Below are 18,652 nucleotides of genomic sequence, written 5' to 3'. Positions count from 1 at the left end.
TTGTAGCCATTCTGTTCATAGAATGGTTTTGTGGTTTTCACTTGCATTCCCCTGATCACTATTTGTTTAGTGCTTATTTATATATTTAATATTTAAGTATTCTCTTTTATGAAGTGGCTGTTCAAGTCTTTTGCTTATTTTTCTCTTGGGTCATGTGCTCTTTTTCCTCATTGAAGTTCTTATGTATTGTGGACATCAGTTCTTTGCAGATCTGTGTGTTGTAAGTATCTTCTTCTTGGCTTGCCTTGACTCCTTTAATAGCATGTTTTGGGTAGAGTGTTTCAATTTTAATGTAATAGAGTTTATAACTATTTTCCTTTGTGGTCAGTACTTTCTGTGTCTTCAAATTTAGGAATCTTTGCCTATATCAAGGTCATGAAATAACTACATATAGATTGTCATTTTAAAATATAGTTTAATTTGTAAAATATTCGAAGTGTACTGCAGAGTTGTATCAGAAAACCTGATACCCATTTTACTCATCTAGAGTAACATTTTTGGCATAACCATAACCGTGTATTCAGAGATATCTGGGTGGCTCATTCGGTTAAGCGTCTGACTCTTCATTTCTCCAGCTCAGGTCATGATTTCATGGTTTGTTAGTTTGAGCCCGCATCAGGGTTCTTTCTCTCCCTCTCTCTCTCTGCCCCTCCCTTGTGTGCGCGCGTGCGCTCTCTCTCTCTCTCTCTCTCTCTCTCTCTCTCTCTGCCCCTCCCCCACTCGTGCTCTTTCTAAAAATAAATAAACTTAAAAAAAAAAATAACTGTTCAGTACAGTGAGGTATAATCCTCTAGCTAGCCATCATTCTTGAGGGTGTCATTCTCATACTTCCTTTTTCCAAATATAAATACATCATAATACATGGTGGAATTGTTTTTGAAATTTACAGAAATCATATATATATATATATATATTTTTGGCAGTTTCCTTAGTTTACCTAAATAGGTGTAGCCATGTAGATATCAGTTCATTCATTTTAACCTATATATGGTATTTTATAATGTGAATAAACAATTGTGCATTTATTCATTCATCTTTTATTCATTTATCTTTTTTTTAATTTATTAAATTTTTTTTTAATGTTTATTATTTTGAGAGAGAAAAAGACAGAGTGTGAGCAGGAGAGGGGCAGAGAGAGAATGAGACACAGAATCCGAAGCAGGCTCCAGGCTCTGAGCTGTCAGCACAGAGCCCAACGTGGGGCTCAAACTCACAGACCTTGAGATCATGACCTGAGCCGAAGTTGGACACTTAACCGACTGAGCCACCCAGGCACCCCTCATTTATCTTTTTGTATCATTTTTAATGTTATTTACTGATAATTTGTTTTGGACATTTAGTGTTTTATTGCAATACTTACTATTATAAATGAGATTGTGAAGAAAATCTTTGGATATACATTTTGGTCTTAAGAAAATCTTTCTCCCTAAACAGGTGGTAAAGCTTAATTGTTACAACCAGGTCCTGGAGCACAAATAGTTAGGTTCTGATTTCCTCTTTGTGACCTTGGGCTTTATTTCTTGAGCTTCAATTCCCTATCTATGAAATGAAGCTAATGATAATATCTGTTCATTGAATTAATCCATGTGAAATCCTTAAAAAGTGCCTATGAATGTTAATTATTATTTGGATTCCTAGGAATATGGTTACTGTGACAAAGAATGTGCACCGTTTTTTTCTTTTTTTTTTTTTTTTAACATTTTTATTTATTTTTGAGAGACAGAAACAGAAGCAAGAGTGGGGGAGGGGTAGAGAGAGAGGGAGACACAGAATCTGAAGCAGGCTCCAGGCTCTGAGTTGTCAGCACAGAGCCCGACACAAGGCTTGAACCCACCAACTGTCAGATCATGACCTGAGCCGAAGTCGAATGCCTAACTGACTGAGCCACCCAGGTGCCCAAAGAATATGCACCTTTTTAAGTCTGTTGATATATATTGCCACATCTTGTATGATCCTTTACATGATAATTATATATTTATCCCAAAGTATGGCAAATAAAGCCTCATTTTTATGTTTCTCTAAGAAATGAGATCATGTAAGTAGAGATGACCCTCTTAGGAATAATTTTATATTGGCTGTGAAAGTGGACAGCTTGATTTCAACTCTGCCTTTTTATGTAGGTAGCTATAGAGAATGTCTTAGTTTCCGGGAGCAAACTAGATGCTTTATTATTCTGTTCTTGGTATTGCTGTGATTGTATTTATAGCTGAGTAACAAGGGACAGAAAGGACTGTTTAACCTAATAATTACCTCTCTTTACATCCTTTTTTTTTTTTTTTCCAGGGCAAAGAGCAGGAGCATACATTTGTCTTTAGATTGGATCATCCAAAAGCATGCAAACATTTATGGAAATGTGCTGTGGAACATCATGCCTTCTTTCGCCTCCGAGGCCCAGTCCAAAAGAGTTCTCATCGATCAGGATTTATTCGACTAGGATCACGATTTAGATATAGGTGAATGTCAATATCTGCTTTCATAATTTTCATATGAAAGAATATCTGTTCTTTCATAAAGCAAAAAGTTTGGGCTGACCTCTCATTTTACAGATGTAGAAACCAAGGCATAGAAACAAAGTGGTTTCCAATGTTTTCCACTGGCCAGATTAAAAGACAAAGTAGTATTGTTATTGGTTGTAATTTCATTTTTCTTAAAGTTTATTTTTATTTATTTTGAGAGTTACAGAGAGCAAACAGGGAGAGACAGAATCCCAAGCAGGCTCCACGCTGACAGTGTGGTTGTAGTTTCTTGAATAGCCAATAAAACATTGAAATGATGTAATGGATTCTGTATCCCTCTTGACATTTACTTTATATATTAATCGTCCATTTAAATTCATATAATAAGAGTTTTTAAAGAGTCTCCATCCATTAGCTGAATACCATATAGAAAAAGGTATTGTGCGCTGAGTGGGAAATGCATCTGAGTAACATTTCTGGTCCTTTATAAAAATGAAGTTATTTTTCTAGACTCCTTGTGTGTTGGTCATAAATTAGAAATGTTTTGGTTTACCTGAGAGTAGATCATTGGGAGTTTTTGGCATGTCATGAGAGTCACTGTGATTTAAAGTAGGAATGGATACTATTCCATATTGTTGATAGTTGATTGTGTGGGTGGGATTCATGTAAGTAGAGCTCTATTCTACCTATATTAAAAGTGAGGAGGCATTTTCTTAACAGAATTTAAATGCAAATCAAAGAGAATGGGAAAATAGTTTTAAATATTTCTGGAAAATTATCTGAAAAATGTATCACAATTAGAATAAATAACAGAAAATCTTGAGTTAATTGCATATTTTGCATGAGGTAAATGAATAAGGAGGGGAAAAGAGTTGCATAAGAGTACAGATATTCCAAACTTACTCAGTATATTCTTAGTTATATGCATGTTTAAGAAAAAAAACAATATAATTTGTACGTTGCATATTTCGCACAAGCCTAAAGAGTAGAAGAATGATGTGGTAAAGACAGACATCAAGCCTGTTCGTAGTAGTTCCTTCAGGATGAAGCTCAGGCGGGTTCTTTTAAGGACAGTCTTAATATAGACTTTTTCTCATGTGTATCTGATTACTGTAGGCCTCAAATTCTCTTATTCTTGTTAATATGCCTCATTTATTTTAGTGGGAAAACGGAGTATCAGACCACAAAAACCAATAAAGCAAGAAGATCAACATCCTTTGAAAGAAGACCCAGCAAACGATATTCTCGACGAACTCTACAAATGAAAGGTGAGATGCAGTCCTGTTTCAGAGGACAGTTCTTCCTTGACAGTCCGTTGTGTGCTGGTATTGTTTACTTGAAGGGAAGTTATCTGAACCTTAAGCTTATTCCAGTCAACTAAAGTGCCCTTGTTAATTAACTTTGGTTATGACAGAATCAATATAAGAAAATGGAAAAATTGCTTATGTTGTTGCTGAGGTTAAACTTTGTGTTAATCCCAGTTCAGACACTATTTTGAATTTGTGTTCAGTTTTTGTTTGTGCTATTTTAGTTCTGTAGATTAACACCTTCCCTTCCCTTTTTGACTTCCTGATTATTGCATTCGTAATAATCTCTCAGGGCGCCTGGTGGCTCAGTCAGTTAAGCATCTTTTTGTTTGTTTGTTTATTTATTTTGAGAGAGAGCACGCATACAAGGGAAGGACAGAGAGAGGGGGTGAGAATCCCAGGCCAGCTCTGTGCTGTCAGCGCACAGCCTGATGCTGGGCTCGACGCTGGGCTCGATCTCACAAACCCTGAGATCATGACTTGAGCTGAAATCAAGAGTCAGATGCTTAACTGACTGAGATAACCAGGCACCCCAAGCATCTGACTCTTGGTCTCAGTTCAGGTCTTGATCTGAGTCTTGTGTTCAAGCCTGAGTTGGGCTCGATGCTGGGTGTGGAGTTTACTTAAAAAAAAAAAAAAAAAAAATCTCTCAAATGTCTTTAGGAACTTTAAAAAAAACCACTGGTTTACGATGAATACATTTTAAGTAAAAATTATGCCAAGGGGCATCTGGGTGGCTCAGTTGATTGAGTGTCCAACTCTTTGATTTCAGCTCAGTCATGATCTCATGTTTGTGGGTTTGATCCCCAAGTCCAGCTCTGGACCAGCAATGCAGAACCTGCTTGAGATTCTCTCTTCTTTTCTCTCAGCCCCTCCCCCACTCGTGCACATGCATGTGCATGTGCTCCCTCTCTCTCGCTCTCAAAATAAACTTAAAAAATGTTATTTCGTATAACATTATAATAAGATTCTGTTAAATAGTGTTTAAATTTATTGTACATTCATGTAATAAAAAGCTTGATTTTAAACTAAAACTTGTGTTTGGTTTTGAATCTGAGTTTGTGTCAAAATACAGATTGAATTTTAAGCATATCTGATGTTAGGGTCATCCCAGTTGTCCAGTAACATGATCTGATGTTTGACTTAAAAAACTGATTTATACTCATAAGTTTTGTGGCTATAAATCAAATAATATATAGCTGTTAATGAGACCATTTTAGTTTGTGATGGTTTAAAACCCTGAGTTACCTCTCATGTTCTATTTTGTTGTCACATAACTCACTCTAAGAGGCTTGCAGGTGGTTCTGTTTTAAAAGAAGATGGTATTTATTTTATTGCTTTATTTTTAAAATGGAAATAATTGTCACTATTGATTTTAGTGATGTGAATCCTAGAACATTTTGTTAAAGGAAGGTTTTTAAATCTATAGTTGGGAAACATGGCTTGAAAAAACAGTCCTGGGTGCCTGTGTGATTAAGCATCTGACTCTTGGTTTCAGCTCGGGTCATGATCTCACAGTTCATGGGTTCAGGCCCTGAGTTGGGCTCCACACTGATGGCGGGGAGCCTGCTAGGGATTGTCTTTCTTGTTCTCTTTCTGCTCCGCTCCTGCTTACTCCCTCTCTTTCAAAATAAATAAACAAACCTAAAACAACCAGTCCAGATTTACTTTTATGAATAGTGAAGGAGCTTACCATATAAGAGGAAACTAATGGGATGTTTTCTTTTCTTTTTCTTTTTTTCCCCATGTCAGCAAGTACAGCAAAACCTGAAGAATTCAGGTGAGTAGTGTCTTACAACTTAGGAACATGTTTTAGAATTCATGTAGTTGCTGTCATTAATGAAACAAATACTTGTTGAAGACCTGTCAACGTATTAAGTTGTTCCTTAGCATTGGGAATATAGCAGGGGACAGATGTAATGCCAGATAAAATTGACAAAGAAAAATAAAGCAGTTTAGAAATAAAGACTGGGTTGGGGGGTGGATATACTATTTATAATGAGAATGACCTACATTTGTTATTGGCTTGTGACTGAGGATATAAAGATGAATAAATTAGGATTCTTGCACACAGGGAGCTCAAAGAACAAAGTTTTATTTGTATAATTCTTTATATTACATATTGCTGGATTTGGCTCACTAACATTTTGCCGTCAGTGCAATGCGGGGCTTGAACCCTCGAACCATAAGATCATGACCTGAGCCAAAATTAAGAGTCAGACTCTCAACTGACTGAGCCACCCAGGCACCCCTCCTCATTCATTTCTAATTTTAGTAATTTGAGGGTCCCCTCCCCATCCCCCCCACGTTGGTTAGTTTAGGTAAAAGTTTGTCCATTTTGTAGGCTGTTTCAAAGAACCAGCTTTTGGTTTCATTGATTCTTACTCATTTTTCAAGTTTATCGATTTTCTCTCTGCTATATTGTTTCATTTCTTATGCTTGCTTTAGGTTTAGTTTGCTTTTCTTTTTCTAGTGTCTTAAGGTGCGAAATTAGGTTATTTGAGGTCTTTATTCTTTTTTAACATAACATTTATTGTTATAGATTTTCTTCCAAGCGCTGCTTTAATCACATTCTGTAAGTTTGGTATATTGTATTTTCATTTATCCCAAATTATTTTCCTGTTTCTCATGATTTCTTCTTTGACCCGTTGATTATTTGGGAATGAGTTCCTTGATTTCCACATATTTGTGAATATCTTAACTATTCCTCTCTTATTTTTGTGTGTGTGTGCTTTTATTCCACATGGTTAGAGAACATACTTTGTATGATGTTGATCCTTATAAAGAAACTTGTTTTATGGTTTAGCATATGGCTTATTCCAGAAAATGGTCTATATGCACTTGAGAAGAATGGATATTCTGCCGTTATTGAATGTTATGTTCTGTAAATGTCTGTTAGGTGTACTTGGTGTAATACTGCTCAGGACTTCTATTTCATTGTTGACCTTTTTTCCTAATTCTATCCATTATTAAGAGTAAGGTTGTGAAACCTCCAATTACTGTTGCTTAGTTGTGTATTTCTCTCTTCCAATTCTTTCAGTTTGGGTCTTTTGTTAAGTGCATATATATTTATAATTGTTTGACTCTCTTATTATAAACTGTCACTCTTTTTCTCTAGTAATTTTTTTGTTTATTTTTAAAAATTATTATTATTGATTTTAACATGGCCTCAACTTTATTGAAATCATCAATATCCCAGGCGCATTAACCATTTTAAAAAATCAATTTAATGCTATCAAAAGGTGATATTCGATTTAATCCTGTTTGTCTTCACGCCACTGTCGTGAGCCTTCATTCCAGGCCACATAAACAAAAGGACCAACACCACATGGATGATGACCACCGGAACAATAGCAACATAAAAATAGCTGTCCTTATTGGACATCCCAAAGGCGCCTTCAAAAGCATAAGATTTAGTCGTGAAATACAACCCACGAGGTACAGTCATCATTAAAGCTGTGAAGAACAAGAGCGTCTTCAGAGTAGATGCTAATGAACTTTCATTTTTTTCTTTTTTCTTTTTTCTTTTTTTAACATTTATTTATTTTTGAGAAACAGAGATAGAGCACAAGCAGGGGAGGAACAGAGAGAGAGAGAGAGAGGGAGACACAGAATCTGAAGCAGGCTCCAGGCTCTGAGCTGTCAGCACAGAGCCTGACGCAGGGCTCAAATTCACGGACCATGAGATCATGACCTGAGCTGAAGTCAGTCACTTAACCAACTGTGCCACCCAGACACCCCTGAACTTTAATTTCTGAAGTCGGGCGGCTGTAGTGCATTTAGCGCTGCTTTGTCAAGGTGCTCCATGGTGCAGCCAAGTCTACAGCAGGTGATCGGAGGCAGCGGGGCTCAGCGATCGCACTGGGTCTGCTTGATTGAAGGCCCACAAAAGCATGCCACGCTGGATGTGCCCTTTAGTAAATTTTTGTTTTGAAGTTTGATACAAGTATTGACAGTCCAGTTCTCTTCTGGTTGCTTTTCTCTCTCTTTTTTTCTTTTTGTTTTTTAAATGTCTGACTTTATTTTTTATTATTTTTTGAGGGAGAGAGAGAGTGCATGTGTGTATGAGTGGGAGAGGGTCAGAGGGTTAGGGAGAGAGACTCTTAAGCAGGCTTCACAACCAGCATGGAGCCTGTTGTGGGGCTCAGTCCTATGATCATGAGATCATGACCTGAGCCAAAATCAAGAATTGGAAGCTCAACCAACTGAGCCACCCAGGGACCCCTCTTCTGGTTGCTTTCCCCTGGTATATTATTTTTATCAAATTTGGGAAGTTCTCAGCGATTATGTCTTCAGATTATCTTTTTGTTCCTTTCCTCTTCTTCTGGGACTCCCATCACATGCATGTTGCTACATTTGATGGTGTCCCACAGGTACTGGAGTCTCTGTTCATTTTTCTTCATTCTTTTTCTTTCTGTTACTCAGACTAGATCATCTCAGTTGACCTGTCTTCAAGTCATTGATTCTTCAACCTGCTCAAACCTGGTGTTGTGTCTTTCAGTGAATTTTTAAATTTCAGTTCTTGTACATTTCAACTCAAGAATTTCTGTTTGATTCTTATGTGTAAATTCTCTGTTTAATGGTATTATCTTTTTTTATACACTTTGAAATACTTTCATTTTTTTTTTAAAGGTGTATTTATTTTTGAGAGAGAGACAGCATGCACATGTGAGTGGGGTAGGGCCAGAGAGAGAAGGACAGAGGATCTGTAGCAGGCTCTGTGCTGACAGCAGCGCGATATGGGCTCGAACTCATGAACCATGAGATCATAACCTGAGCCAAAGTCAGACACTTAACCGACTGAGCCACTCAGATGCCCTAAGTGATATTTTCTTTTTATGGAGACAGTGTTCCCAACTTACTTCTTTAGATTTGGTTTTTTCATTCTTGAACATCTTTAAAATAGCTGATTTAAAGTCTGGATTGCCTGGAGAGAGCTCTGTCTTCTTGGCTGCACTCACGTGAAGTAAAGCTTCCACCACATTGAACTTGGGGGAATGGGGAAGGGGAGCAAATTGTGGCTCAAATGCCAGACTCAGCTCTGAGATTAAGTAGATTTCCTTGAATAAAAGGTTATTCACTGATGTATGCTTTTTAATGATTGTTTTTTAATAATTTTCACCAGCTAAAATGTTTGTTTCACAGGCGGGAAGGGTCCTCAAACCACCATTCTAGAAGTCCTACTTTTGATGACTCAATTTTAATAGTGTATATTACAGTGTATAGTTTCACATAATGCTTTTCAACTATTATTATGTGCCAGTCTCTTGGAGTGTCTCAGATTCAGGATGTACTTGTAAATCTAATTAACTCTTTTGAACTTGTCTACTCTTATATGGCAGATGTGTGACTAGAGCTACTTCAGAAGTAGAAATTATTTGTTGTGGGGTGCTGAGTATGGCCAGCCTCTCCTTGAGATGTCCTATTCAGTTTTTCCCCTTCCTTCCACACTTAGAAAGCCATTAGTGTCAGGCTGATTAGTGATTCACCATAAAAATACTCTGCTTCTGGGGCGCCTGGGTGGCGCAGTTGGTTAAGCGTCCAACTTCATCCAGGTCACGATCTTGCGGTCCGTGAGTTCGAGCCCCGCGTCAGGCTCTGGGCTGATGGCTCGGAGCCTGGAGCCTGTTTCCGATTCTGTGTCTCCCTCTCTCTCTGCCCCTCCCCTGTTCATGCTCTGTCTCTCTCTGTCCCAAAAATAAATAAACGTTGAAAAAAACAATACTCTGCTTCTTGGATAAGGATTCTTCTGATGTTTCTTTAGCTGTCAGTAGGTTGTTAAATATAAATAAATGAATAGAGTAAGGAGGAAGTAAGTGATTTTCTCTATTGTGAATTTTTAATTAGGGAAAAAACAATTTTCTGCTTTTCATGAGTTGTGCTTTTATTTTCATTGTAGTTATTTATAAGCTATGCTTTTAAGAAAGATGATGGAGCAATTTTAGAGGCATTCTATACTTTTTAAACTATTTTATTTGTTTTTTGTTTAATCATGTCTTATTTAACCTGAAAAAGAGGCTAGTACAGCATATTAGAGCTTAAAATAAAGATGACAACCTAGTGAATTTAGCAGAAATGTAAAAGTATTCAAGCAATAATATGTAGTTGAAATAAGGTTTTTATTTGCAAGAATTTATCCTTCTTTAAAAATTTTTTGAAATACACGTTTCTGACCCAAAACTTGAGTATAGCTTTATAATCTCTTTCCTAGAATTTAGATTAATTTAACTTTAATGACAAAATTTTCTTTTCTTTCCTTGAATAATGCTTTTGGCTCTGGAAACTGCACCAGAAATGAGATACTTAAATAATGATATTTTATTTTTATTATTTTTTGTAATAAGCTTTTAGAAATTAAATGTAGAGGGGGACCCAGCTCTCCTGAAGGTTATTTACCAGTCTACATAACACTGCTTGAGAGGACCTGAGTTTGGACTGGCATGAATACCCTTTCATTCTTGCCCTTGTAGTTCTGTTTGCATGAACGGTTTTGCTCCAGTGAACCATGGAAAACAGGACTGTTTGAAAAAGCATAGCTATTTGACCTAAAAAGCTTCTTGACCTTGTACTGTGCCTATTTGAGTAACAGGTTTTTAAATTGGCTGATGTCAGTCGTTTTCCTTGTACTATTTTATCTCCAAACTATTCCCCATGAGCCTTGACTAATATAGAGTATCCTAAGAAGAGGTGACATTTTAAAGGATAGTCCACATTACAGTGATTGGTACTTTTTGTACAGGTTTAGCAGACAGAATCTTGAAGATGGAAAAGAAAAGAAAAGAAAAAATGGTGGAGGAAATGATGAATACAGAGTATAGGAGCAAAAGGGGTCAGTTATTGTAGGTGTTCTTTGAAAGGGGAAACTGGGATAATGTCAGTAATGAGAAGTGTTTCACTTTTATATTAGTGGAAGTGAAAGAATGTAATTATGAGAAAATAGTGCTTTCTACATTTCAAATTTTTAGAAACCAGGAACTATGATCCAGTTAAGATCACTTATTATAAGTACTTTTTTTTTTTTTTAATTTTTTTTTCAACGTTTTTATTTTTATTTTTGGGACAGAGAGAGACAGAGCATGAACGGGGGAGGGGCAGAGAGAGAGGGAGACACAGAATCAGAAACAGGCTCCAGGCTCTGAGCCATCAGCCCAGAGCCCGACGCGGGGCTCGAACTCACGGACCGCGAGATCGTGACCTGGCTGAAGTCGGACGCTTAACCGACTGTGCCACCCAGGCGCCCCTATAAGTACTTTTTTTAATGTTATTATTCATCTTTATTCATCACCTGCTGGAGTTATTCTCAGTTAGAGAAAAAGCTTCAAAGAGTAACCAAGGGGATCATCCAGCCAAGCAGGTTGGATGAGATTTCATAATATTTGGGATTATGGTTACTTAAACCAGCATAATGTGTTCTGGGAACAGTAGCATTAGTCAAAAGAAATCGTACCTGACAAGTATATACTTTACGATTGTCTTGACAACAGTTACACACTAACTAGTATTTTTTTTAAAGCTTTTTTTTCGTCAGTTTTATTTGTGTTTTGCTAATATTAATGCATTTAATCCTCCTGTAACAGTTTCACGCAGATGAAGAACCTTAAGTTTAGAGAGCAGAACTAGCTAGTGGTAGTGGCATGGCTTGAATTTGAACCCAGTCAATGCTAGTGGAAGTTCTAGTGACTCAACTTGTAATAGAGATGTAGGTACTAAAATGATAAGCTATAAAATGGGTTCACTTTTCATTACCTAGTCTTTTAGCAAGGGCTCTTCATTCTTGAGATCTTTTCTTAATTTGTTGCCTTTCACCAGGTAGTTTTTGTTTTCTTCTCACCCCTTTAAGAAAGGCTGTTAGATATTGTATTAAGAGTTGGGTTTGAGAAGCTTTGCGTGTTTCCTTTTACTAGAATGACATTGTGGCTGGGTATGATACTGAGTATTGCTATGGAGAAGTCTATGCCAGCCAGATACTGCAGTGATTTCCTTTTAATTTTCTTGGGGTACCTTAAGTATTCTTTCCTTATCCTTGAAAGTCAGTATTTTAATAATAATTGGTTGAATGCATTTAACTCTCTATCTCATTTTCCTGGGACATAGTGTTCTTGTTAAATCTGTAAATTATTTTCTCACTTTCAAGGAATTTTATGCATATAGTTGTATGTAAACATATACATATACACATACACACATGTATGTATGTAAATATATAGACACACACATACACATACATATGTGTGTGTATATATATGTATACACATACATACATATGTACATACATACATTATTTTGAATATATTTTTCAGTTGCCTTAGTTGAATTATTTACCTCAGGATGCAAGTATGCTTATGCTAGATGTTAGAAAGTGTGAAGTTAGTGAACTCTTTTTTTTCCCCTTGTTTTGTTGTGATAATACGTCATTTTTGAGTTATTTTATTGAATTTTTTTTAAGTTGCTCTGAGGTTTGTTTTTATTTTGTTATAGATTGGAGTTTTTATTTTTTTATTATTATTATTTTTTAATGTTTGTTTATTTTTGAGACAGACAAGCAGGGGAGGGGCAGAGAGAGATGGAGACACAGAATCTAAAGCAGGCTCCAGGCTCTGAGCTGTCAGCACAGAGCCTGATGCAGGGCTTGATCTCACGAACTGTGAGATCATGACCTGAGCCAAAGTTGCTCGCTTAACCAGCTGAGCCACCCAGGCACCCCAAGATTGGGGTTTTTAAGTGCTTTTGGGGGGGAAGGGATGGAGCAGGGAAATGAGTACAGCCTAAGCTAAAAATTTAAAGACACATTTATAAGTTATTTGGAGCAGAAAGTATACAGAAAGGTTTCTAATTTTAAGTTTGTACTAAGGTCTTTTGGGTTATAAAATGCTGAGCTGTTGATGACACTGGAAGATCTTGTGAGAGGGTGTGAATATACAAAAGAAGTGGCACAGATAAGCTTATGTGGATATTTGTGCTTAATGCCTTGAATTTAAGGAATCATTTGTGCTGCTCTTCATTTTGCTATCTTTGACAGATCCTGTCCAATGAATAAGATTAGTAGTGAACTACACATTTAAAGCACAGTTAAAATACAGGTATATACAAATCTCAAATGAGCAGATCATAGAAAAACAAGTGTTTGTCTACGAAAGCAAATGTTTTCTGAGCATCTTACATTCTTAGTTTTGGAACCAACAGTAATTTTTTCTTTATTTGCAACAAAACAATGTCTTTAAAAATAAAGCTACTTTCATTAGTGTATGTGTTATCTTACAGTGTGAAGCCCTAGAATTTTATATATGGTTTTTTAATAGATGTTTTTCCCCATTGCAGTGTTCACAATAACGCTTCAACTCAGAGTAATGGCTCCCAACAGGTAAGATCATCTTAAGCTTCTAAAGCACTAGAACACTGTAGTTAATTATGACATATACTGGTATTATTAATTGAATTTTCATAGTGGTATAACTTCAGGAAAGTTTTGTGTGTTTTTCTTATTTGTAAAGTGGCTCAAAAATGAAACCCTCTGTTATTTTATTATCTATGATGTTATAAATGGGACAGGTATCCTATAGAACATTTTCTGTTCCTGTAAATCCTATAAAATGAATAAGACACTGATAGATTATTATTTATCTCTTTTAGAGATAGATCTTTTAGATAGATTATTGTTATCTCTAAGGTAGTCTATAACATTCAAGCATTTGTTTATACTTTATTTGTTCAATATGTAGATAGTATTCCATTCTAATGTTCCGTTTATAGGTGACGAAGTCTTTTATGTAAGTAAAATAGATGATTTTTATAATTTCTGTCCAAAGGCTTGGGCTGTGAAATCTACTCTACCTGTGGTTCCTTCTGTTCCCTCTGGTCCTGTGCTGGCAGAGATAGAGAATCTTCCAAGGAATCCTGGAACAGACCAGCATGACAGGAAATGGTTTGTTAACTCCTTAAACCAGAATAAAATGTTACTTGCTTAATGTATTCTAAATTCCCAACCCATAATCTTAGAACACGTTAAATGATTGAAAGCAAATTATTCATATTTGTAAGCTGAACAGAAACATATATTGAACAGTCAGAATGGAATTGGGAAAACAAGGGATATAAGTGAAGAATGAAAAACATTGGTCAGCTCTCCTTATTTTGGTTAGTATGATTGGGAGACTGATAGCTGGTTCTCTGTTTGAAACAACTTCAGTGCTAGTCCAGTAGAACCTTTTCCGGATCCATAAAGAAAATGTGTTTGCTATGTGTTATTCCACACAACATAACGCTACTGTTTTGGATGAGTTTTTTCATTAGAGACTGAAGATAAAGCCAAAAGGGAAACATGATTCTAATCTGATAAAGCATGAAATACTCCATTTTGGGGATTGGAGAGAGAATCTGATGACAGAGAAGATCTTTCATTTGCTTAGATTTCCAGGGTCTTTTTTTAGATTCATACACAAATATGAATACTTTGTGGCTTATTGGACTGTAATCAGTAGGGCTCGTTATTTCCCAAATAAATATATGTGGCTTGGAGGGTTCATAGGGAATTATTTGATTAAGTGGTCATGTTGGTTGCATCAACTGTTCAAGTTGTATGTCTGTGAAATGAACCTTGATAATTTATAGGATTTTTCTCTTTTTTTCTCTTGCTCTTAGTTTATTTATACCTGAAATCTAATGAGTTTCTGTGGTGATCTCAAGGTTTTGGTCAGCTTTCTGTGCAACCAGTTCTTCCTTCATGGTGGTGGGTCAACAGTGGTTGGTGATTATTTTCAGTCTTTGCTATGTAATTGTTTTTCACTGTTATTTTGGCTTAACTAACTTGCAAGGTGCTTTGCTCTTCATGGTTGGGCATATTTTTACCTCAGTTCCAAATAATTTGATTACTTTCTGAGATTGAGGGAATTCCCCCCCCTTCCCCCCCCCCCCTTTTCCTTTTACCTGAGAGTGTGGTAGGAGAACTTTGTGTATGTGTGTGCAAGTGGACACACACTTCAAGTATAAACAGTGAGGCTTCTAAATATCAGATTTTAGTCTTTATTTTTTTAAGCCATTAGAAACAGTTCTTCAGTTTCTTACTGAACACACAGCTCCAGTAAGCAGCTATGTTTTATTGCCTTGATATTAACACCAAGTCTGTTGGCAAGGAAACCAGTACTGAGACTTCAACTATAAAAGAACTGCCTTAATACATGCTTACCTTTTATACTAATATGGAATGAGAGTCTGGTTTTTTTGTTTTCTGGTGTTTTTTTTTTTTCATACTATATTATGACACTAAATCTTTATTGAGTTTTCTGATTTTCATGGACACATATTTAAATCTGTTTAATTTGATTCATTAGGCCCTAAGTTCCTTTGATACAACCTTTAGAAATAGACAATACTGAATCTGAGAGTATTGAATTTCAAGGGAAATGAAAAATTTGGAGCTATATGTCCTTCCTTCATTTACTTGTGCTGAGACCTCCTTTGCTGAAATGGAGTAAAATGATGATCCTGAAAACCTAATGAGTCTCAGTGTATGTCAGCAGTGGCGTGGAACTGAATACACAACTGATCTGTTTTGGAGCTAATGGATTCCCCAGCCTGAATTTAAAGTGCATTTTCTATTTCACTTTTTGTTTCTGCATGCTTTGCTTGTTTTTAATGCTTTTAAGTGAATATAAAACAGTCCTCCTTTAGAAAGTGATAAGTTAATAAAATTTGGATATGCTCCCTAGATTTGAACAATTGGGCAGAATAATAGACTATAATCAGGTAGATAAATTTTAACCATTTTAATCTAAACCTATTTCACATTCAGTTCTTTAGCTTTCTCTTGCTAGTATGCTCTAAATGGCACCATTATTTCAGTAAGTGATTTGATAATCGGTAATGTAGATATTTAGAGTCTTGATTATTTAGAGTATCACCTTTTGAGAAACAGTTTATGTATTTTAAACCCATTAAACCATTTATAAACAACAAAAACAAAATCGAATAATATTTGTGAAATCTTGCATATATTGGGGAGAACATAAACCTAATTTAATGTCCTAAGTTTTCAGAGTCTGTGTGTTGAGGGTCATGAATTTTATGGGATAGATTTGATGAACAAATTGTATATCGGTTGAAGAAAAGATGATTTTATTGTAAAAAAAAAAAAAAAAAGTTCAAATTTATTCTAAAATCCTTTTAGCTAATTTCTTTTCAATTTCCCTAAGGAAAGAAAGGTAAAGATTCATGTTTCAGTTGAGTTAGAAAAGTGTCGTATTTAAAAGTCTAGTTTTAGACCTCTTTTATAATTGGGATGATTTTTTTTTTCTTTGTAATTGTCTTAAATATGTGCTGCCCTTATTGCTGTGTTGAAAAACCTTGATCTTCTGAACCGTGACAAATGTTTTCTTTCTACTGGAGGACTCTGGTTATTTCTAACCAGGAACTGCTTGTATGCATGCTTCATTCTCATAGTTCTGCAGGTCTATTCTATAGCACTGTGTGATAAAAGGTTTCTTAATATACTTACTAAATTGTTCCTTGGAGGGGCTTTATAGTCTCATCACATTATCTGTACCTGTTGAATTTTATTCTGAGGTCCTGTGAACTTTGATTATAGAAGGAATAGTAATTCTCCATTGTTAATTGGAAACATTGATGTAAAGTTACATGGCCTCTGAAGGTAGTTGTGGAATTTTGTTTCCTGAGTTTCAGTTTTGTGAAATCCCTTAATTTGGGGAATAATTCTCACAGTTGCCCTTTTCTATGTGTGCCTTTATCCGTAATTTAGAACTGTCCTTGTATTTTATTATTTTTTAAAATGTTTATTTATTTATTTGGTGGGGGGTGAGGAGAGTGTGTGAGCATGAGCCAGGGAAGGGGCAGAGAGAAAGGGAGACAGAGTCCCAAGCAGGCTCCTCGTTGTCAGTGCGGAGCAAAACACGGGACTCCTTCTCATGAACTGTGAGATCATGATCTGAGCCGAAATCAAGGGTTGGACACTTAACTGACCCACCCAGGCACCCCAGATTGTCCTTTTAAATATCTGAGTGAAGTCAGTTATAAATATTTTTTTCCTCTTCATTAGAACTTCAAACAACATTTCTACCTTTGATTTTGATACCAGCATCAGGGACAGATAGAGTGTTTTGCTCTCGGTGAAATTTCCTCTATTTAATTCACTTAACTGACTCTGATTACTTACTCATATTTCCATATTGAGCTTTTCTACTACATATAACTGTTGATTCTGTCCTCCCCCCTCCCTTTATTCTTGAATGTCATTGCATGGAGTAGATGTCAATAACTACTCATAACAGTGGTGCATGCTGGTCACACTGCCTTTCTCCTTTGTTACCTCTTACACATTCATTTTCTCCTATTCCTGTAGACTAACTGTGCTCCCCTCCCACTCCCCAACCATCCAGGCTCTCTGCTGCCAGTGACTGCTGTCAACGTGGTGGAAACCAGTGGAACACAAGGGCCTTGTCCCCACCCCAGCCTGCACATAGAAACTACACTGACTTTGTCCATGAGCACAATGTGAAGAATGCAGGAGTCCATCATGATGTTCATTTTCCTGGCCAGGCAGCCATGACTGAGATATGAGTGTTAAGCCTGTTAGATACTGGAACTCTTTGTCATGCAAATTGATGGTATACATTTTTTATACATAGAGGATTGGTCACGTTAGGACAATTTGGGAGAAATTATATTGAGTCACTAGTCGTAGTGTTGGTTGTAATTGAATAATTCTGTGAAAGGGAAATGATGTTAAGCTGTATGCCATCAGTGATAATGACAAATGCTTTTGTGTTGAAAGGGTATGTATATCATTGTAATTTTGGAAAGATTTTTCATGATTTTAACATGTTAATGCATCACTCAGAAGATGTCTCAGGAGAAGGTTTGTGTAAAAGCTGTGTTTGTGTAAAAGCTGTCTATTATCATCCTATCCAAGCCATCCAAATAGATTGCAGTTAAAAGAATCAGACGAAATAATCGTACACTGAGAAGGAAACATATCCAGGGACCCTGTTTCAGTCTTTGATGATACTTTGATAAAACTACTTTTCTATACCATTTTTAATACGCCTACAGTGACCCATGCCTTAATTTCAGTTAAGTGCCTAAGATTCTGTAATTGTAATTAATGTAATTTATAATTAAGAGCACTTTTAGTTTTTAACAAACGCAAGTATTTTAATTTACCAAAATGTCTAGAAGTCACATTAATGATGTGATTCATGTAGAGAGAGAGAAATCTGAATGTTTACTTTTGTATGATTAACTAGTTAACCAGTGGTTAACTGAATCTTGTTACGTTACTGCTGAATGGTTGTACAAAATGGAAAATGTATCCACTTTTGTCTTTTCATATTTCTCTCTTCTTTTTTCATCTTATGCATCTGATAGATTTCCCAGGTTTGCAGCAGCCTCATAATCTGGCCTTAAAATAAAATTCTAAGGCCAAAACCATACCACTTTCAAATGGATTGGATATATTACTATTTTTTGTCCTTCATGAACTCTGAATGTAATTATCCAAGCTCTTTGATTTAATTCATAGAGGCAGGTTACATGAAAAAAAGTACATTTCTAATGTAATGGAAATTGATGTAAGAGAAGCATTTCTTTTGCCTTCCTATAGTTTTTTAGAAATTTTAACAATTTCCAAACCTTAAAACTATGTATATAATAGTTTGAAGATATTTTATAGTCTGAGAATTCATAATACTTCAAGATAATGAAGCTTTATTATAAACAACCTAACCCATATACCATCCATTTACCTCCAGCGTCAGTCTTATCTCTCTCTGCTAGACAAAGACAAAGGTTTCAGAGGGTGTTATTATTGGACTGTTGGTTGCAAATAGCATACAACTTGTCAATAGGAAATATAAGTAAGCAAAATTAAATAAGACCTAG

At 36.0% G+C, this 18,652-nt stretch overlaps 1 protein-coding gene across 4 annotated transcripts in view; it reads left to right on the top strand.

Annotated features, from left to right (window-relative positions):
- EPB41L5 (erythrocyte membrane protein band 4.1 like 5) overlaps positions 1 to 18,652 on the top strand; it is a 141,457-nt gene that overhangs the window by 55,556 nt on the left and 67,249 nt on the right. For 3 of the 4 annotated variants that reach the window (XM_043576567.1, XM_043576566.1, XM_043576565.1), the window contains exons 12-16: positions 2,284 to 2,453; positions 3,618 to 3,724; positions 5,516 to 5,543; positions 13,082 to 13,124; positions 13,570 to 13,685. In XM_043576567.1, the coding sequence (XP_043432502.1) occupies positions 2,284 to 2,453; positions 3,618 to 3,724; positions 5,516 to 5,543; positions 13,082 to 13,124; positions 13,570 to 13,685 (464 nt within the window). Of the gene's footprint in view, positions 1 to 2,283; positions 2,454 to 3,617; positions 3,725 to 5,515; positions 5,544 to 13,081; positions 13,125 to 13,569; positions 13,686 to 17,151; positions 18,203 to 18,652 lie in introns of those variants that run through there. The other variant, XM_043576568.1, reaches the window with a different exon arrangement.

The sequence above is a fragment of the Prionailurus bengalensis genome, chromosome C1 (assembly GCF_016509475.1).
Source record: "Prionailurus bengalensis isolate Pbe53 chromosome C1, Fcat_Pben_1.1_paternal_pri, whole genome shotgun sequence".
In the NCBI taxonomy this organism is placed as follows: Eukaryota; Metazoa; Chordata; class Mammalia; order Carnivora; family Felidae; genus Prionailurus; species Prionailurus bengalensis.
The sequence above is the reverse complement of the archived record's forward strand: the minus strand, read 5'-3'. Positions and strand labels throughout refer to the sequence as shown.